The sequence below is a fragment of the Cydia amplana genome, chromosome 21 (genome assembly GCF_948474715.1).
Source record: "Cydia amplana chromosome 21, ilCydAmpl1.1, whole genome shotgun sequence".
In the NCBI taxonomy this organism is placed as follows: Eukaryota; Metazoa; Arthropoda; class Insecta; order Lepidoptera; family Tortricidae; genus Cydia; species Cydia amplana.
In genome coordinates this window covers 7,025,887-7,048,641 of record NC_086089.1, presented here as the reverse complement: position 1 = coordinate 7,048,641, position 22,755 = coordinate 7,025,887, and the positions used below count along the sequence as shown (strand labels likewise).

The 22,755-nt window shown below is 40.0% G+C and overlaps 1 protein-coding gene across 1 annotated transcript in view; it reads left to right on the top strand.

The window, feature by feature from the left end:
* Positions 1-22,755, top strand: part of LOC134657994 (anillin) — a 103,955-nt gene that overhangs the window by 60,745 nt on the left and 20,455 nt on the right. The window contains exons 11-15 of the mRNA XM_063513589.1: positions 2,069-2,144; positions 3,256-3,405; positions 4,691-4,840; positions 5,245-5,406; positions 7,286-7,376. Of these exons, the coding sequence (XP_063369659.1) occupies positions 2,069-2,144; positions 3,256-3,405; positions 4,691-4,840; positions 5,245-5,406; positions 7,286-7,376 (629 nt within the window). The remainder of the gene's footprint in view (positions 1-2,068; positions 2,145-3,255; positions 3,406-4,690; positions 4,841-5,244; positions 5,407-7,285; positions 7,377-22,755) is intronic.

The window sequence follows — 22,755 nt, the reverse complement described above, 5'->3', positions numbered from 1 at the left end:
CTAACTTCACCGTTGGTGCCCAATTTCACCAAGAAATAGATGCCCATTGAATTCACAATAAATCGTTAATATTTCGTTATAAATGTAAAAATATTTTTACATTTATTCCTAAATGTTGAATTTCTAAACGCCCATGACACAAGTTATCTATTAAGTCGAATTATGATTCAAGGCGAAGTTATGTACTAAAGGCGAAAAAAGGGTACGTACGTGCCAACCCTGATTTTCAATGAACTGTAACACACACAATATAGAGAGCAGCGTACAGCGCCATCTAGTATAGCTGTGAAAACCAGACCTAAAATACATGTATATTGCTCCAAAAAACATACGTTGTGGTCTTTGGGAAAGACTGTTTTAGTCCTGATGTCGGCAGTCAGATGCTAGTTAGAAACTGCGCTTTTAAAAAGAAATTGCAATCTATGGGAAGACGCTATGTGAATTAACGAGATAGCAATATCGCTTGCTTCCTCTGATGAAAACCATTTACGTAGGAAACATGACTACATGACTAATGGCATAGAGAAATATAGTAAGACAAGAGTGCTCACTCCATTCATCAGTTAGACTATTAATTTCAGTGTCTACATCTAGCATCGAATAGCGGAACTATCAGTACTGCTACTTGACAATAGATGTAGCACCGACCGGAAAGTCTTATGCTGTTGGGACTTTCCGGTCGGTGCTACATCTATTGTCAAGTAGCAGTACTGATAGTTCCGCTACTCGATGCTAGATGCGAATAGTCTTTTTAGTACTAAAACTGATGTATGGAGTGAGCAATCTATGTATTTTTTTCTCTCTGCTAATGGAAACATGATTTATGTAGGGAACATGATGATGGTTTGACATATAACATACGTTATGAATAAAGAAACTGAACTGAACTGAAAGGCTGTTTTTTTTTAACCAAAAAAATTTAAATGCAATATGTTAGTGCCGCAAATGTGAAAGTAGATGGCGCTGTACGTCGCCATACGTTTACTAGTACTTGATTGTCCAACGTTAGCTCTTACCTAGTTATAGGCATTTTAGAAAAGTATCGGTACCTCGGTAAGTATCGGTAAAAGTATGTGACGCATTTTTTTAACACTTGTGATAAAACTATGAAGCTGATATTTGGTATGATAATGATAACATTTGAATTTGATACCTTAGCTTTAAATTCAACGGTATATAATACAGATTTCTGCAGGTTATTAAGGCGGTTATAACACTGGATGCGATTCGCGCGTCGCTTCAATATGCGAGCGGGATGTCGCTGTGTGATAATCGCCTAGGGCCCACTTGTACCATCCCACTAACCCGGGGTTAAGCGGTTAACCCGTTAACCTAGTGTCAAATTGTATTGGTAACCATGGTAACTCCAGATTTAACCGGTTAATCCCGGGCTAGTGGGCCTAAGGTAGCTGCCATATGCGTCACGTCCCGGGCAAAGTAGACCTTTTTGTGGATACCCTTGTCTCATAACGTGCCAAGTCGTAAACCGTCATATATTTAATTAATTTAATCTGTCAAATTTGCTGGTACAGTCTCCATCAGATATATCGGAGCGGCCAAGGCGCTCGCAAATATCTGAACTAATCTGAAGACGCCTGTATTGTCAAGGCGTTAGAGTGCTTGTTCAGATATTTTTGGGCACCTCGGCCGCTCCAATATATTTGATGGCGACTGTACAATATTTTGCACTAATTATTCTTATTGGCTATAAATAAAGTTGATTATCGAAGTATAACATAATGGTTCATGTACTTCTCTCTAGCATACCAAGACAAACACTGGCACGACAGGATGATGAAAATTCCAATTATAATTTACTGTTGGTTACATTCTTAGGTGTGTGATTTAGATATAGCTTAGATGTATGGGTTTTAGATGTATGTACCTAAAACCTAATCCATATACTTCCTAGTTATATTTCTAGCTGTCCAAAAATTTTGAATAATTCTCTGAATCAGCTGCTAAATTTCACAGAAATTAAAGTTTATTATTTAGTTTCAAAGTTTTGGATACTTTCCGTCGGCATCTAGGTAATAATTATACTAACCACATGTTCTTTCTCTTTCAGCCAAGAGAACATAAATGACAATTTGAACAAATCTGACAACTGGGCAGATACATCTTTCGGACGGGAAGTTATGAATGTAAGTATATTCACAAACCTAGAGAGAGGAATGTATATTTAAAATGAAAATTATTATTACCATTGCATTGCCCCAACTTGTCCAATCAATCTGTTATTCTAGTGTAAAATTGATACAAAAGAGAAGTATTAGGCAGTGATTTCCCCAGTTTTAGTATATGTGGTAGTGTGGTATAAAACAGAGCTTAGTTAAAATTAGTTATTAATTAAAAAAATACGGTTAAAAATAGTTAAAAGTTAAAAAATGTCTTAGCGCCTGTACAAATACGCACAACGCAGCAATCATACAAATAATAAACTCTAAATATGTAGAATCATATTTTATTGTTATACATTTGTATGATAGTGAGTCGTTTTATAAATACGCCTATTGATAAGAAAGTAATATATGGAAATGATCATGATTTACGAACCTCCCCCCTCCCCCCACTATTGCGTTACAGAAATTAGTAGGATGAGGAAAACATGTACAATTTCCCTATGAGGTTTGTTACAATGTAAATCAAGTATGTAAGTCCAAATTTCAACCTTTATTTACCTAGAATATAAGGTTCGGTTTCAAATATCTACTATGTAATATGTAAATCAATTATATAATGACATTTACATAGAATAATGATGTACATATTATTTCATTACATAACAACAGCACAGACAGAACCTATTGAAATCCTATTAGTAGAGCAACACACAGTATGACTGATTAGATGATTAATTAAAAGTGATACAATAAATACGTAAATGCGTGTATGAGGAATGTTATGAAAGTAACGGAAGCGAAAGAGGTATGTCAGGATCGTAGCAAGTGGAAATCCGTGGTCGCTGCCTACCCCTCCGGCAGGCGTGGCTCACTCCGCGATTTCGTCGCTTTGCTACAGGTAGCTAAAAGTACATCCGTTCCACACCAATTTTGGGGAAAGCCATAAGCCGCGCGTGGCGCTGTCGCCACCTAGCGGCCATATCTGTGCTGATCGTAACAGACGCGTTTTGTTAGAGAGTCAGTATTCTGTACTTAGTACTATTATTTATTCTGTGCCTCCGGGAAATAGGCGTGATTATATGTATGTATGTATTTATGTGAAATATCTATATATTTTTCTTATACTTTACAGGTGGTAAAGAAAAACAACTCGAGCTACAAAAAGGCAGTAAAAGAGTCGGACTCTGAGGATTCCCAGAGCGAGTGCAACAGCGAGCTGGACGACCTGCTGGACGAGGCGCTGGACGAGAGCGATGGACCCACGCCGCCTAAACTTAACAAGGTGAGCGAGAGAGATAGGGAGAGAAGGTCACTTGTCTCATTCATGGTTATAAAAAAAAAAAAAAAAAACGTCCCCAAATATTTATTAGGATTTATAATAACCGTTGGGTGTTCCATTTCCGAAAATTGTTGGCTGTAGCGGCGAACAATTGAAGGGGTGTTTACAAAAACAACATAACTGACTACACTGGTTGACACCTGAAACGATTAACAATGTTCTTAAAAAAGTGTCAACCGCTCTAAGCAGTTATGTTGTTTTTGTAAACATCCCTTCAATTATTTCATGACACGACAGGCGTGTCTTAGGCCATAGAATATGATGACACGCCTGTCGTGTCATACGCCATACGTTAAAAACATTGATATCACGCCTGTCGTGCCATCCGCACCGAAAAGGCTAAGACGAGAAGTTATGTCAAGTTACCATAATGAAAAAAACCGGCCAAGTGCGAGTCGGACTCGCGCACGGAGGGTTCCGCACCATCAACAAAAAACAAGCAAAAAAACGGTCACCCATCCAAGTACTGACCCCGCCCGACGTTGCTTAACTTCGGTCAAAAGTCACGTTTGTTGTATGGGAGCCCCACTTAAATCTTTATTTTACTCTGTTTTTAGTATTTGTTGTTATAGCGGCAACAGAAATACATCATCTGTGGAAATTTCAACTGTCCAGCTATCACGGTTCGTGAGATACAGCCTGGTGACAGACGTACGGACGGACGGACCGACGGACAGTGGAGTCTTAATAATAGGGTCCCGTTTTTACCCTTTGGGTACGGAACCCTAAAAATATAATCACGTCACAATCTATGTGTTTTTGTATTTTTTTGACATAACAAGAATTTGATATTGTGACGCTTAATATTAGTACTAGTAGTTCAAAAACTAAAGAAATGCCCATGGTTTTTAAAGACATATTATTACGTAATTAAATTGATTCTTAACATTAATTCATTTCACCTTTCTTAAAGTCGGACCAAGTGGAAGAGTCACCATAATTGTCAAGTTTCTATGAAAAACTGACATACATATGGTGTTCCTTCCACACTTTGTAACTTCAAAGTCTGTGCAGAGTTTGTTTAACACATTCAGTGCCGAAAACTCGGCTATCGGGTATTTTATGATTTCGTTCCCAGGCCGGACGACCCGATAATCGGGATCGTGGTACTACAGCTTTATATGACGAAATTTTTGTGGCCTGACGCGGATGTCTTGTTTGGCTGGGTGGCAATGAATGTGTTAACTGTAATCAGAGGGCATTTCTTAAGTTTTAACCCTGGTTGCAGAACGGCAGCCTGTCCTCAACCAGTTTCGTATACCAGGACAAGGATAAGCAGTTCAAGTCGCCGCTGAAGACGCAGCCAGCCACGCCGCGCGCCGACAAGGGCGCCGAGCTCGTGCACAGCGTCAGCTTCTACAGGAGGATGCAGAGCGCGGTGAGGGGCTCTAACTGTAGCTATAGGTCAGGGCAGCCTGTCAACCATCGTGTACCAGCAAGGAGAGGCAGTTCAAGTCGCCGCTGAAGACGCAGCCAGCCACGCCGCGCGCCGACAAGGGCGATGCAGAGCGCGGTGAGGGGTTTTAAAGTTTTTTTTTATCGAAAGGACCATTTATAGAGTTCTCGAGCTTAGATGTAGTGCAGGGACGCCCGGCCGGAAACTGGTGGGCTGGATCGGTAGGTATTTATTAAGGATTATATTGTATGGCCAATTGTATACATCTCAAAATGTCTCATAAACTTAATGGCGAACTGACTGTTGCTTCCAGGTGCAAAAAATAATAATGCTTGATATGAAACCTAATTAAATACATGTCAAAATTAACATTCGTTCTTGTACAGTCGTCAACGCCATCGACGCCAATGCGCGTCATCCGGCACACGTCTCCCGAGCGGGAGATCCCGGCCACGCCCGACGAGCCCGCCGTGAACGTTACGACCGTGCGACAGCGGATCAAAGAGCTGCAGGCAGAGGTCGCTAAACAGCAGACTGTCATATCACAGGTACAGTATCACGCATATAACGTAGGGAGCGGGACATCCCGGCCACGCCCGATGAGCCCGCCGTGAACGTCACGACCGTGCGGCAGCGGATCAAAGAGCTGCAGACAGAGGTCGCTAAACAGCAGACTGTCATATCACAGGTACAGTATCACGCATATAACGTAAACTGCGGGAGATCCCGGCCACGCCCGACGAGCCCGCCGTGAACGTCACGACCGTGCGGCAGCGGATCAAAGAGCTGCAGGCAGAGGTCGCTAAACAGCAGACGGTCATATCACAGGTACAGTATTACACATATAACGTAGACTGCGGGAAATCCCGGCCACGCCCGACGAGCCCGCCGTGAACGTCACGACCGTGCGACAGCGGATCAAAGAGCTGCAGGCAGAGGTCGCTAAACAGCAGACGGTCATATCACAGGTACAGTATCACACATATAACGTAGACTGCGGGAAATCCCGGCCACGTCCGACGAGCCCGCCGTGAACGTCACGACCGTGCGACAGCGGATCAAAGAGCTGCAGGCAGAGGTCGCTAAACAGCAGACGGTCATATCACAGGTGCAGTATCACACATATAACGCAGACTGTGTTAAATCCCGGCCACGCCCGATGAGCCCGCCGTGAACGTCACGACCGTGCGACAACGGATCAAAGAGCTACAGGTAGAGGTCGCTAAACAGCAGACTGTCATATCACAGGTACAGTATCACACATATAACGCAGACTGTGTTAAATCCCGGCCACGCCCGATGAGCCCGCCGTGAACGTCACAGCCGTGCGACAGCGGATCAAAGAGCTGCATGCAGAGGTCGCTAAACAGCAGACTGTCATATCACAGGACAGGTTATCACACATATAACGGAATTCCGAATGCGGATGGATTTTGAAAATTGTATACTTTCGGGCCGATTGTGTTCCAAGTAGACGTTAGAAATACTGAAATATAACACTAACTTCTGGACACTAGACTAGGGCGCGAACTCTGATACGATTTTAGTTACATTGCGGACCATTGAGGTTACATTAATTCAGCCGACCGATCAAATGACGCAATGTAATGAAACTCGCATGCGCGAGTTCTCGCACCGTCTAAATGAGTCCTTATACGGACCCGAGCCACGTGACAGCTCATAGGGTGTGGGGTTCAGCGGGGATCCCCTACGATTTCTCGGATTATTTCGTATTGGACTCTACAATAACAATAAGCCCAATAACACAATAACAAAACAATAAGGCACAATTAAAGGATAATAGAGTAGAAGAAAAACTAAAATTACAGAAAATGGAAGTGGGCAGGACACGTTGCCAGATATAGAGACGGCCATAGACCAGGAATCCTCTAGACGGAATTTAGAGCAATTATTTCATCAAACCGATGCTGCCAAAAATACTGGTGTGGGGGGGACGAGGTGAGCGAGTCCCGTGCCGTGATTGTTCCGTTCAAAGACACGGACGTCACACAAAGACACTTTGACTCGAAAATGGAGTAAAACTACCGTATATTTGTGGCAGAGGGGGTAGCGCTACTATGCTCAGTCTGGAGGATATCTTGTCTGTGGAGACGACAGATGGACCATACGAACAGTAAAGTGGTCTGGGCCGCAGGGCTCAAGAGGCAAAGGCCGACCACGTGGCAGATGGTCAGATGAACTAGTAGAAACGGCAGGTCAATAATGGCTAGAGACAGCCCAAAATAGAGAGAAATGGAATTCCTTGGGGGCGGCTTTTACCCGAAAGGGGCCCACATATTTTTTAAGTTAAATTTGAAGTTAAATTTATTTTAAATTAACGTTTATTTTGTTTGAAAGTATGTGTGGAAAGAATAAAGCTTTTTATGATTATAAATATTATTATAATGCACTAAATAAATGTTTCAGGCCAGTCAAGCTCTGAACCTGTGCGCAGCTACTATAGAGTTCAGCGGATCTACCGAACAAGCGGAAGGCGAAAGACTGCTTCTACTTGCAAGTACGTGTACACCTACATTTACTTACTTTTTTATAATATTATAATTACTATGATTTCTTAAGGGTTAATTGGTTAGACCACAGACTAAACAGACGCCGTATTATGAAGTATTTACGATGTGACGACATTGCAATTAATTTTCAAAATGCTTCGTTGTAAGCAGCATTATTGAGTTGCAACTTTCACCATTTTATATGGTAATGCCATCAGAATGCAATTGATCATTGCATTGTGTCCATTTCACACTGCATTATTACGTGACTGCAAATTTGTGGTGACCAAGAGTTAATTTATAGGCTTCATATTGTACTTTAGGTGATCTCTACTGTAGATACATGTACGAGGGGCGTTCAAAATATTCTCGGTATTGATATCTTACGACCTCTTCTAAAATTTCTTTCGTTACTGGCCGCTAAGGTTTATTCATTGACATTAAAAAAAAGTATAATTCGAACCGAGATAGTCTTTTGTTTTTCTGCAATTGCTGAACAAACATGAACATCATGTGCGAATTGACAATGTTAACTAAATTAGTGTTGTAAATCTAATTTTCTATCATAGTAACAAAATAATAGTATATGTATTACCACTAGCGCCATCTGTTGTAAACTAAGTAATAACGTGTTTTTTTAAATAAAACGTCAGTTCATTTGCAACCCAACTTGAAGTTTCATTAGGTTACGGGTCCAGCTCGTATTTAATTAGTTTTTCGGAGTTTTTTCGGTAGTTTTTCGTAGTGCACAGTAATAAAATGTCAGCGAACTATTCAGTGAACGTTCCAAAGTTGAAAGGGCGAGAAAACTACGACGACTGGGCGTTTGCTGTGGAAAACTTTCTCGTCTTGGAGGGTGTCGACTTGGCCAGCCAGCATGTGCTAGACGATGCAAGCGACAAAAAAGCCAGAGCTAAGATGGTTTTAACCATTGATCCTTCGCTTTATGTCCATATTAAAGGCGAGACTTCAGTGAGAAGTACTTGGATTAAGCTAAAATCATTGTTTGACGACTCCGGTTACACGCGTAAGATTAGCTTGCTGAGGAATTTAATTTCAATACGCCTAGAAACAAGTGAGTCTATGACTGCGTACGTGACACAGTTAGTGGAAACGGCACAGAAATTAAAAGGTACTGGTTTCGAGATAAACGATGAGTGGATCGGTTCTTTGTTATTGGCGGGTCTTCCAGAGAAATTTAGCCCGATGATTATGGCTATTGAGCATTCGGGGATGACTATAAGTGCAGATTCTATAAAAACAAAGTTATTGGATATGAGTACAGATTTTGAGGTTAAATCAGAAACCGCATTCATTGCTAAAAATTCGCACAAACGAATTGGAGGTAGCAATAAAACATTTCAAAAGAAAAGTTACAACAGTGGGAGTAACGAAACGCAATCTTCGAGTTCTTCGACATCTGTCAATGGAAACGTCAAAACGTCAAAAGCGTCGATACGTTGTTACGAGTCCGGTTAATGCTCAACCCAGGAATGTACAGCCCAATAATTGGCGTCCACTTTTTTGGACGCCAGTTATTGGGTTGTACATTATTGCCCTGTCCAAACAGTGGCTTCATATTATTGGCACGGACCAAGCTTGTACACCCTGATAACGCTCAACCCAATAATACACGACCCAATAATACGAATCCATTTAGTGAACGCCGAGTATTGGTCGCATATTATTGGCCCGTACCGATAATGCTCGACCTGGGATTGCTCAACCCAGGAATGTACAGCCCAATAATTGGCGTCCACTTTTCGCTGCATACCACAGACTATAAATATTTGACACATAGAGTGATATTCTAGGGATGGGACGACGATTTTTAAGTTTACGATTCAATAATGTTGTCATGCGCAAAAAATAAAGCAAAAACTGTACTGGTATTATGATGTATTATAGCTGGTCAACCAAATCTTGTCAGTAAAAAAAGGCGCGAAATTCAAATTTTCTATGGGACGTTATCCCTTCGCGCCTACATTTTTCAAATTTGCCGCCTTTTTCTACTGTCAAGATCTGGTTGACCAAGTACATAAATTATAATTTGTCAAAGGACTGTCTCATTTCAAACATAGACAGAGAGAATCATACTGTCTTTGTCTTACACTAGTACTAGCACCCAAAAGAAAAGGATGAGTATAGTTTATAGGATGAGTATTTTTTTGTGGTAACACACTATCGCACCGCCCGCGACCTTGGTGCGTAGCACCCATAAGTGAGAGCGAGAAAGAGATATCTGTCTCTCGCTCTTATTTATGGGTGCGACGCACCAAGGTCGCGTTGCGGTGCTCTCACATATTGTTGCGGCGCAACGTGGCCTTGGTGCGGTGCGGTAGTGTGTTAAGGCTATTATGTTTTCCGGCAAAGATTTCAAGGATATGATAGCCTGGCCACACAAGCACGGAATTTTCATTTGGTTTCCGTACGGAATATCAGGTGGGAACGGGACGTCCCTCTACAAATGCATAGCGCTGTCTCGCTTGCACATGTAAATTCCGTGGGTGTGCGGCCAAGCTATAGCCCCCTCCAGACTCCAGAGTATGGAGGTGGCTTAGCAAAAGAAGTAAGCCCCCATTCGCACGGCAGCTTTTTCAACGCGCGTTAAAAAAGCGTTTGAATGACACAAATGGATATATGTGTATTTATTGACACGACAGCGGTGGCGCTTTTTATCAAGCGTTATTGGATTTTAAACTTTATGCCTTGGTTGTTAAATCGAATTTAGAGTGCGGACAGATTCAAGCGCTTTTTTAACGCGCGTTGAAAAAGCTGCCGTGCGAATGGGGGCTAAGGCCCCATACTCACGAGCGCTTTTACAACGCGCGTTAAAAAAACGTTTTAATGACACAAATGGATACATGTCTATGAAGGATATGGTCTTGTTTCGGAGCTCCTGGATGTGGTGGTGCAATTTAGGAGGATGTCGTCGGCGTATGCATGAATGTGGTTCCCATTTTGGTTGTTTTAAGCCCCATCCAGACTATGTGCGTGAATCGCGATGCGAAGCCACGAACGCGAGTGTCGAGGGGGCTTTAGAGGCGGTCCATGATTAGGTACATTCAGGTACATTACATTATTGGTCCCAGCTAGGTTGCCAGATCGAAAGGCGCTATTATCGGGAAAAAATATAAATTTTTCGGGATTTGAGACTTAAGCCGGGAAAAAGAAAACATTCAAATTAAAGTACCTAATTGTATTAAAAACAACGATATTTTACATTATTGGCACTACGTAAACTGCTCTGCCCATAGACGTTTTTATAACGCTGACGCGCTCGACACGGGTCGCTCGCTCGCTCGACGACAGTTCGGAACTTGAAATTATTGTTTTATAACGTGCAGCTATTTTTCGGGACATTAATTTCCACTTTGTCGGGAATCGGGAACACATTCTAAAAATCGGGAGAATCCCGCCAAATCCCGACCATCGGGCAACCCTAGTGTGAAGAAACCTGCATACATCTGCGAAGAAATTCAAAGGTGTATGTGAAGTCCCCAATCCGCATGGGGCTAGCGTGGGGCCTACAGCCCAAGCCCTCTCGCGTATGAGAGGAGGCCTGTGCCCAGCAGTGGGACGTTTATAGGCTGAAATTATTATTATTATTATTTTAATATACACCGCCCGCTGATGTCTTATATGCTATTAAAAATTCAACATTAATAACAACTTTTTCTACTCCAGCACTTAAATGTGTCAATTAAATGACTGACAGTGATATCTAAAGCAATGTCATTTGAATGCTTTGTCTATAGGCTCATAAGATATAATACAACTGCTTTATTTTTTTTAAAGATACAAGTTCCGATCATCTTGATTGAAAGAGGTATGTTTTCATTTACAATAATAACTCTTTTTTTTTTTAAATAATAACTCAATTTTTTTTAAATAATAACTCTTTTTTTTTTTTTTTTTTTTTATTTTTTTTTTTTTTGCTGCAGCTGTCATAGAAAAAGTAATGTATGCAACAGCTCATAATTGGTTCTTAAAATTCTCGGGTCTTTTTTTACAAAACTCGACTACGTCTCGTTTTGTAACTTCGACCCTTGAATTTTAAGAACCCTTATTATATCACTGTTGCATAAACTACTAAAGTAGGCAGGCATAGGCGGCCAATTTAGCGTATGGCACAGGCACTAGTTCTTACGATATTACCGTAATTTATTATTTGTGACGTTCCACGGCAAAAGGTACCTTATGGCACCTGGCGCTTACGTCGCATAGCGCCGCAATAATAATAGCGCGCGGCGGCGGAGCGGCGTTAATAATAGCGTAAGCGCCAACGGCCATAAGGTACCTTTACCCGTGGGACGTCACATTTTTATTAATCAAAGGACCTGAGCTGGTGAACAGAGTGCATGTGGCAGAAATGCTCGATAAAGTGCCTAATGTCTACATCTGCGGAAGCTATAAGATTAGGCCAATACAAGACAGTCACAGAATCGCGCCTGCGCTGGTACGGCATGTCATGAGAAGACCTATCGGGCCTCATATCGGGACCAAATCCACGTGGCAGACTCCTTACTAATACATGGATGTCATGCAGTTATTAAAAAGGATCTCTCCAATAACAATTTTGATCCAGTGACGACCCAGAAACGATATCTCTGGAGAAGGAGGATTAGGAGAGCCGACCCCAATTAGAAATGGGACAAGGCCGGAAGAAGAAGAGAATCAAAGGACCTGAGGTAAAAGTAAGAAGAGGTTGATAAGCAGATGCAACCTAGTCGCCTGCGCTCAGCTTCCCCCTGGATTAGCCCTTAAGCCTGCACCTAACAGATTTGCTCATAGGGGGCTATGAGCTTGCTGTTGCGTCAAATAAAAAAGTATAGTAACGGCACCAGTCATGGGACATTTAAGAGGAAATCTGGAGTATTTGTGATATTTCCCTGATACATGTAAAAGTACTACCGCTTAGCTTGTTAAAAGATGAATATCCTATCCTTCTTTCATGTTTAAGGCGTGTTGTATCAAAGATACTGCAATTAGTTTCCACATAATTAATAAATTAAAAGTATGTTTTTTTTCTCCAGTCATGGACAGCAAAGCTCCAGTAATGGGCCCCCCATAATGGACATACCCGATCAGTATAAGATATTGGAAAAGGGAATAAGTTTTTGGCAAAAAACTAGTTATTAGTCATTTTTGGTATTTTAAGCTTTTATGTAAGAATGTATTTTTCTTTCGACAGCCAACTAATACTCATCGAGACAATTCTAATAAACACAAACACAATTAGGTTGCGTTTATCACAGAGTTCCTATGGCCACCTCCTGTCTCCATCATAAGATCTGGTCCGAGGAGACCTCCTGACATAGTTCGTAACTACATTATACTTCTGTATTGTTTAAACATGAAATTACGCCATGGCAAGCATCATTATGTAAATTGTCCCATCATAGGAGGTATGCAGTTTTACAGCTCCTATAATGGGATTGGGCAAAATACCACTATTTTTTATACATATCTAGAGTCGCAACATAGTGTGTTGTATACCTTATCTCATGGTAAATGCAATTAACAAAACACATTCTAGTTTACACCAAGAAATATTTAATTACAATTTAATATATGAACTCACCTCTCTTAGCGAAGTTGTTAAGAATTCTTACTGGTTATTTTTTCAGTGACACGGCAACTTTTGGGTTGGCGCCAATTTCTTAAAAAGTAACCGAAATTAATAAAAAGTCAAACTTAAACAGCTCTAATATGACTCTTATTTATGGTTAAATATTGCCAGTGTTTATAAACTACTTTTACATACTTATTTTAGAGGATTTGTGGTTTTATGTCCCATTACCGGTTCCACGTCCATTATAGGGTCCATTACGTTAGTCTATTAATAACTACTAACTATAAATGTTTATTTTGCCGCATTCTTCACTATCGCTCCCTGTTTTACTGGCATCTAACCCAGAGGAGAAAAAAATTGCTCATTGTGGCTACTCCGTCTTCCTCATGGCTGATATTTTACTTCACCGAAAAGCAATTGGTAGTATCAAATTATAATTTTGCACACAAGTTACAAGAAATAAGTACGACCATTGGTTTAAAAATCAAACTTTATATATATAATTTCTTTGTATAATATTATAATAATCTGTTTTCTTTTTGACGTTTTGTAGTATAGCTGATCAAGCAAATCTTGACAGTAAAAAAAAAGCGCGAAATTCAAATTTTCTATGGGACGATATCCCTTCGCGCCTACATTTTTCTAATTTGTCGCCTTTTTCTACTGACAAGATCTGCTTGACCAGCTATATATGTATTGCTGTATGTTTATTTTCAAGTTTTTTTTTATTCTGGACAATTGCCATATACACTCGTACCGACGGTAAACGGCCTGATGGCCTGACTTTGGTACCATGGGAAAGGGGGCGGTGTTTGGTATGGGACGCTACGTGCGTCAGTACCTTCGCCGCCTCCCATGTCAGCCGTACCTCACGCGTGGCCGGAGCGGCAGCGGAAACACAAGCGGATGTGAAGCGTCGAAAATATGATCCTCTCTCCCCTGCCTACATAATCGTCCCTTTCGCAGTTGAAACGGCGGGTAGCTGGGGGAGCCGATGCGGAGCGCTTCACACGCGACTTCGGACATCGACTCAGACAGAAAGGGGAAGGCCCCGAGTCGTTCTCGTTCCTCGTGCAAAGGTCCGTGGTAGGGTTGCCAGATGGTCGGGATTTGGCGGGATTCTCCCGATTTTTAGCATGTGTTCCCGATTCCCGACAAAGTGGAAATTAATGTCCCGAAAAACAGCTGCACGTTATAAAACAATAATTTCAAATTCCGAACTGTCGTCGAGCGAGCGAGCGACCCGTGTCGAGCGCATCAGCGTTATAAAAACGTCTATGGGCAGAGCAGTTTACGTAGTGCCAGCCAATAATGTAAAATATCGTTGTTTTTAATACAATTAGGTACTTTAATTTGAATGTTTTCTTTTTCCCGACTTAAGTCTCAAAATCCCGATTTTTTTTTTTATTTCCCGATAATAGCGCCTTTCGATCTGGTAACCCTAGTCCGTGGTGATCCATCCAGCGTGGTAATGCTGCGAGCATCATGGGCACCTTTGCACCAGGAAGGACTTGAAGCGTTTTGTATTTTTTTTTATTTATAATTTTTATTTTTATTTGTAATTTTAGATCTTGTAACTATAATTTGAACAACTTCCCAGTATCTGATTCAGTTGAAATTTGGAGTACTATTGTAATTCCGGTGCCAATGCAATAATATGCTAGCAGGGTGGTGATCTGATGATGCAGTCCGTAGCAGGGATGTTGCGAATCTGCATCCGCATCCGCATAAAATCGATGCGGAGCTTATGCGGATGCGGATGTCGAACAAGTTGGTACAGGAACGTCTTAGCGGCGGCGTAAGTGCTGGGTAATTTCGTCATTACCTATAACGAAATCGTCTAGATCCAGAAAAGTCGGCCAAGTTACTGTTTATTAAATATAACGCACCTATATTCTTGCTCAAATACTAAACGTTTCGTTTTTTTTTAAATAAAAAATACTAAAAATTTAATATTTGACGTTTTCTAAGTACCTAATCTTGACATCCGCATCCGCATCCGCGGATGTGAGCCTTTAAATATCCGCATCCGCATCCATCATCATCATCATCATCATCCTGGCGTCAATCCCAGCTGTGCCCCCGCGCGGGGCGCGAGGACCCGGGGTCCGCCTTCCGACTCCATCGTGTCCACTTTACCCGATCTTCGGCGTCCCTGGTGGTGAGTCCGTTGGCACGCATGTCCTCCTTAACGACATCAAGCCATCGCTTCCTGGTCCGGCCTTTTCTTCCCGCATCCGCATCCGCATCCGCGGATGTCAAAATATCTACATCCGCAACATGCCTGGTCCGTAGGCAGCCAAAGGAACTCCTCGATGGAAAAACACAAACACAACGAGTTAGGCTCATTAGAAAGGTCTCAAGCAAGAAGTACTCGCTAGATAGACATGCAAATAAGAATAAGTACAGTCAGAAATAAAAGTGTGCCACGATTTTTGAAGTGAAAACTTCTTTAGCGGCGCTGGACACTTTTTGAGGTGGGGAAAAAATGATAAACTCGAGACAGCGTAAGGCGATCACGTGACCGTAAGATTTAGATGGCCACATTTAGATGGCATTTAAATCAATAAAGAAAAACTCAATGACATTACATGGAAAAGGTTCTAATCTTGTACGGGCTGAAATACGAGTATCTCACAGTTACATTCTAACTTTATATCACTCAAATATGTCGCAGAATGGCCTGGATCATCAGATTATTGTCTATTTGTGGGCATCCTAATGACTAATTAGTCCTAGGGTTCCTCGAGATAGTAAAACAGTCTAGATTCAACTGAGACACACTATAATTGCACGAAAGTCAATAAACAACATACAACATCCTTGTATTGCCAAATCTCTAATCAGAATCACTAATTAGGTAATCACAATTAATAATCGGAGATCAATGCGTCTACACGTGTCAAGGGTCGATAGGAACTGTCCGGCGCAGCACTTGAGATTAGTTGACGTCATCAGGCTTGACCCGTGGTTTGTGCACTGGGTTCCCGACATCAATAAAGCTAGGTACATCTCGATGAAATCGCTAATAAAATGAACTCTAGTACTGGTGAATAAAACTCAAAATATCATGACCAAATATATTTAGATGCGAGGTCTGCAAGGTAACTTTACAATTTCTATTCGAATTTTAAACAATTAACGCTACAAATTTGTATTTCGAATTTTAAACAAGCTCACTGACCAGCAATTTCGGAACTAAAGTTTTTCAATAGAAAGGAGGATGCAGGATGGGTCAATTATACATAGTGCTGCAGACATTTTGGACTAGTCATTGAGTTTTCACTTCTGTCGGCACTCCCGGAGTGCAACCCGTTGTTGGTTTTTTTTTTGGCATAATTGTGTTAAAAGTGCACTGAGTGACGCCTTCTGTTATTGAAAATCACAACCCTTTTTAGTTACAAAGCTATTCACAATTATTTAAGCAAATGTTAAGTTAATGTGCTTAGCGTGAAATGCGCTTTGTTTGTTTCTCCCTCTAATGCTGTAGGTATCCATTTTAATGTGTTTATATACGTAGGTACTCGGTCTTTCTTCTCTGTCTAACCATTAACGACAAACGTGATGTGAACTTTAAACTAAAGCGCTCTTATAACCCGCATGGTTCGTTTGTAAACAATTTAATCTGAAAAAGGCGATGTTATAGCTATATAAAATTACTGTTTACAAGCGGGTAAATGTGTCCATGCATATCAAGTTATATGGAACATCATGGTATAATGTAATTTGTGCCCAATTTTAAAGAGTTAATTATAGGTACCGTAAAACGGGGTGAATAGACACGATTTTCAACTTCAAGGACGATTTTCACCAAGAATCCAAATGATAAAAGTAATAATTTTGACATCATGATTTGAGTCTTGCTTAGTTCTTCAATTCTGTATACCTACTTATTTTTAATTTCAACCCGCTGATTTTAGAGAAAATGAAGAAAAACTACCCGATTTCGACATATCGTAAAACGGGGTCGATAGACACGTCATATGGGGTGATTAGAAAAAACAGTCACGGCTGTCACAAACTTCAAATAGGTTTTTATTAGGATAAAAGTAAATAAATAAACTGAATTTCACTAAATCACTTTTTTATAAATCAACTATAATTAAACTAGTCACATACTCATAAAACGTATGAGAATTGTATATAAAAAATCAACTTAGCTTACACTAGAAGCATATTCTTTAAGTACCTACCTATTATTTAAGGAGCAGTGATAAATATTCATATCACAATACATAAAATCACAATGAATAACTATGATAAAAAAGTGTTCAAACTCAAAACTCATATTTAATACCAAAATATATGAAACATTGCTAAATTTTATACTTTATAGTATTGTATAATTTAAAAATTTGAGAAAATACGTTTTGACAACCCTAGCATAAATATTTCCATTCACCCCTATTCGTTATTCTTCACCCCTCAGTCGTATCTTTTCACCCCATATGACGTGTCTGTTGAAGCCATATGGCGTGTCTCCTCACCCTGTTGTCGTGTCTATTCACCCCGTTGGGATGTAAAAACGGTTATGATTTGTTTTTTGCACATTTATCTTTAATTAATAAGGAAAATCGGCATTATCTTTTATTATTTAAACACTAGAAGAACTGGTTTACTTAATACATTATAAATAACACAATAACTAACCTGTATTTCACTGCTACGTCAAAGATCAGATAGGCAATATATCTTACTTTCACAAGGCCTCACTTCATACTAAAATATTTATTACTTGTGATCATCTTCATGCTTGATTCGTGTTACCAGATTAAATATTGAATATTCTACTATAATTGTATCTCAAAAGAATTGGGGATGGTAGTCTACTTTTTAAAATATAACAATGTAAAGGAAAGTACCGAAATTTTCTCTATTCACCCCGCGATTTCTGGTGACCCCGTTTTACGGTAGGTAACGTTGACATTTAAATTGAGATCTCTGCCGAATTTCTTCATCATTTATAGGTAAACTAATTATTTTAAACGTTCCAAAATTGATTAACTACTTATCATACTTGTGCCGGAAGTTTGAATCGTTTTACTTTCTTGTATGCTCAGTGTAGGTACTCGTAGATTTCCATAGTTGCCCGCGTCCGTCATTTTACCTGAGAGGGGATAACTTTTTTCAATAACTCAAAAATGGGTCAACTATGTATGTTCAAAATACCTAGTTTTTTTCGTATTATGGGGAGGGGGATGGGGGCATAATTTCGGTCTTTCGGAGCGATTATTTCTGAAAGTGTGTTTTTAGGGTTCCGTATCCAAAGGGTAAAAACGGGACCCTATTACTAAGACTCCGCTGTCCGTCCGTCCGTCCGTCCCTCTGTCCGTCCGTCCGTCCGTCCGTCCGTCCGTCCGTCCGTCCGTCCGTCCCTCCGTCCGTCCGTCTGTCACCAGGCTGTATCTTACGAACCGTGATAGCTAGACAGTTGAAATTTTCACAGATGATGTATTTCTGTTGCCGCTATAACAACAAATACTAAAAACAGAATAAAATAAAGATTTAAGTGGGGCTCCCATACAACAAACGTGATTTTTGACCGAAGTTAAGCAACGTCGGGCGGGGTCAGTACTTGGATGGGTGACCGTTTTTTTGCTTGTTTTGCTCTATTTTTTGTTGATGGTGCGGAACCCTCCGTGCGCGAGTCCGACTCGCACTTGGCTGGTTTTTTATGTATTTTTACAATGGACACCGCGATTTTTTTTTATATCAGTTTGTCGGCATGACAAACATGTCATGCCGACATGCAAAATTTCAGATTTCAGATCACTGTGCTAAACCGTGAATAGAAATAAACTGTATCAAAGCATAAGAACTATAACAAAGCGGGCAGCCAACCGCTCACGGCCGGCGCTACCAGACAATCGAGTTTTGCTTCTCACAATCACGAGACAGGTTAGCATGGACGAGAATAGTTAAATACGAAAAAAGTAGAATGCGAATCCTGACAAACGGGAGGATTAAAATCCGAAATTATTTTTCGCCAGTAAGTAGGTATCTGATCCCAATTGATGATTCCTTCTACATCGAGTGGTTTGGAAATCCAAGGAAAAATTGAACTTCCAAGGTTCACAAAATTTATGCACACCTCCTGGAATTGAGCAAACTCTGATTACACGCATTTATTTTAGGACCAAATGAAGGTATTAAAACGATTTCCAGCTTGTTGAGAATTAATTCCTCAAAATGCTGTTTTAGGTAGGAACACAAATAAACCGTATACCTACTCAGGTATAAATCTATTTGTATTAAGTATCTAATATTTTAGTTTTTTTTTCACTTGCGGAAGCGCCCCCCTGGGCAGCATGAACGCCCCCCAATCGCTTCCGCGGCCCTTACCGCCCCCCTGAAACTCTTCAGCGTCCACTGGGGGGCGGTATTGACCACTTTGGGAAACTATGGACTAAGTCAATATTGAGGTAATCAATTTAACTTTCAGGCCTCCATTTTGATGATATATTATTTTGTGAACGAATACAATACAATTACCTACAAACAAACAAATCATCAAAAACATTACATGTAAAAAGGTGCAAGTCTCGCAACGCTTCTACTACAAAAAAGTTTAAGATGTAATGTGAAACCAAGTCGGTTATTTTAATCAGTGCCAGGGGGTGTTAAAACCGTATCAATAAGATATCTTTAATTTGTAATACGTATAATGACTTGGCCATCGCACGGCTGCATAATGACATAAGGATCATCGTCACCTATTAAAAATAATTCTAATTGAACATAACGCTAGCGCTAATTGCAGTTTGAGCATTACACATATTTAGTGTACGGTACGGTGAGTACATACGGTACGAGTAAAGCATTATGTGCGATTGCCAAGTCATTCTATGTATTACAAATTAAAGATATCTTATTGATACGGTTTTAACACCCCCTGGCACTGATTAAAATAACCGACTTGGTTTCACATTTTACATCTTAAACTTTTTTGTAGTACCTATAGAAGCGTTGCGAGACTTGCACCTTTTTACATGTAATGTTTTTGATGAGATCTCATCTCTTTTTGTAGGCAGTCCTTCTTTTCGGGTACTCATACCCATACTATGTATACACATATCATAACTAAACACATCTTCATTCATACTCACATCGTACATCGTAGTGTACCTTTACTTTACCTACTATTTGTAGGAACTGCAACAGTAATTTTGTAATAGCATATATTTATATGGGATTACAAACTTACTTATGCAGTTCTTAGATCTTTAAAACGTGACTGATATGGCAATATTTTTAGGTTTTCTATGGCTTGATAAGCTGAAAACTACTTATGTTTAAAATGTGAAGCTTGTGGGTATGCTAAAAGTACCTTAGAATTATGATGATCGTGAGTGAGTGAATCAGTGTCGAAATTAAGGAACACATACAATCATTCTTAAACTACAAATTCAAATTGAATGTTTTTGAGAATATATCTTAAGCATGTTAAGCCCTATAGATTACTGAAAATTCAGGGTTCTAGCTTCAGCCATTCAGCCAGCACAAAATTACAGGACGTCGAAAATGGCCTGAAATCCTGAATCGCTTCGAGAAAAGGATGGTACGGCCGTGCCTCTTTGTTTTGCTCGACTTGGCGACATTTAATTTGGAGAAAATTATTTTTTGTTAATATAAAATATTTTTTCACCTTTTCCAACTGTTAAACAGTATGCAATAGTTATAGTAGAAACTTTTTATCGCTGGAATCCAATCTTGGATCTATATCTAAATCCCTAGTCTTTTCTCCTATCGATGCATTCCCTAATATTGTTTGTCATAATGATCCTTGTTGTCCTAACACTAAAAACCCTAATTTTGGTTATCCTAATATTGATTACTTATCTGAATGTTATTATGCATATTTTCTTTATTGCGAGGGTCGCAGTTGAACCCTAACCTAACCCACTTTTGTGGCAGCAAGTTCTAAAACCTAACCATTTTTCAGAACCTTACATTATAGAAAATAATCGTTATGACAATTGATCGTTATGGCATGTGCCCATTAGGACAAACCAGTTAGGGCAAGTGACTTTAGGACAAACGTTGTTAGGGATTCAGAATGACACCCCCAATCTTTACAGTATTTAAAAAAAGGTTTAAATTATAATAGCACAACATAACAGATTAGGATTGTCTGCCTCCGGCTTGCCTTAGCCGGCTGTCCAGAGTGGAGTCGTGAAATCTACGTTCTCGAGGGTAGATGTGAAAACATAAGTGGCAAGTTAGCTACAGGTATGTTTAAAGTCCAGTGACACCTCTCTAGTTCTCTACCCTCAGCCCTCGCACCGGTGTTGCGCTTGAGTCAACTTAGATGTAGCTTAATGTGGGGGCTCACCTTGTACGTGGGGGCGAGTCACCATCTGCCCGAAATAAAATTGTATTACCTATACCATTTTATTAGGCAGGCGTCTGGTTTACAATGCCATAGCATAGCGGTAGCCCAGTAGGCCCAGTAAGTCCATGGCTTTGACCCAATAGCCTAGCCTAGTCCATTTTAGATTCCATCAACTCTCAATTAGTCTTTATTAGAGATGCCCCGAATAATGGTTTACCGAATACCGAATATTCGGCGACCGAATATTCGGCATGAGATGCGAACATTGTGAGTCACAATATTATGAAAACTGTTCGCCAACAAAGCACAACGTTTCGTTCTAAGATATATTTTTTGTAAAACAGGACTAATGAATGTAGGGTTAGAGTCAATGAAATCAGACCCATGATAAAAATAAAATATTTCATAATCAACAAATGCTTAAATAAAGGGTCTTCCTATTTAACAACTTTCCAATAATACTTTTTAAATATTAAATACTTATACCTAAATTTGGTATTTTTTTGTGTAATTTTTCTTTTTAGTTAGAGGCAAGAGATATTCGGTATTCGGCCGAATAGTAGACAACATTTGGCCGAATACCGAATATTCGGCAAAAAGGCCGAATAGGCCGAATACCGAATAGTTGCCGAATATTCGTGGCATCTCAGTCTTTATACACCTTGGCGGGTGCTGCTTCCACGTGCGTCCCATGATGGGCAAGGGCAGCATCCACTCGGTGTAGCCCCTACAGGCATTAAAATGTCAAAAGGCAATATATTGTCTTCGGCTCGGCAAACGCCTCCCACAGGTCCGGAACATCATTGTTTCGTGATAGGAAAGACATATTAATATTAATACTAGAGATGCCCCGAATAGTGGTTTTGGCCGAATACCGAATATTCGGCATGACACAAATATTTTTTAATCAACAAATGCTCAAAAAAGGGTCTTCGTATTTAACAACTTTCCAAGAACACATTCTAAATATACCTTACCTACATAGTTTTTGATTATTTTTATTGTGCAATTTTTCTTTTTAAGTAGGTGCAACAGATATTCGGTATTCGGCCGAATAGTAGGCAACATTCGGTCGAATACCGAATATTCGGCAAAGTGGCCGAATAGGCCGAATGCCGAATAGTTGCCGAATATTCGTGGCATCAAACTTGCCACTTACCCATTTAAGGCTCCGTTAACGATTTTAGAGCCAAAATGTAAAATTGATAGATTTAGTCGTTGAAATTGTACTCCTTTTGTTACGTAATATCTAAATAACAAGTATTGGTTTCTATTAACATGTCTTCTCATCTTGCCTTTTAATAATAAGGTCCCGAGCGTGCGTCACCGGCAATATATGACGAGAAGGGGCAGTTTTTAAAAATTCATCCAGAAATTATAGTTATAAATTATAAAAAATTATGTATAAGAACAGTTTCAGGAAATGTTGTAGATTGTTTAAGTCTCAAAATTACGTTGAAATTAAGTCGATTTTCACGAA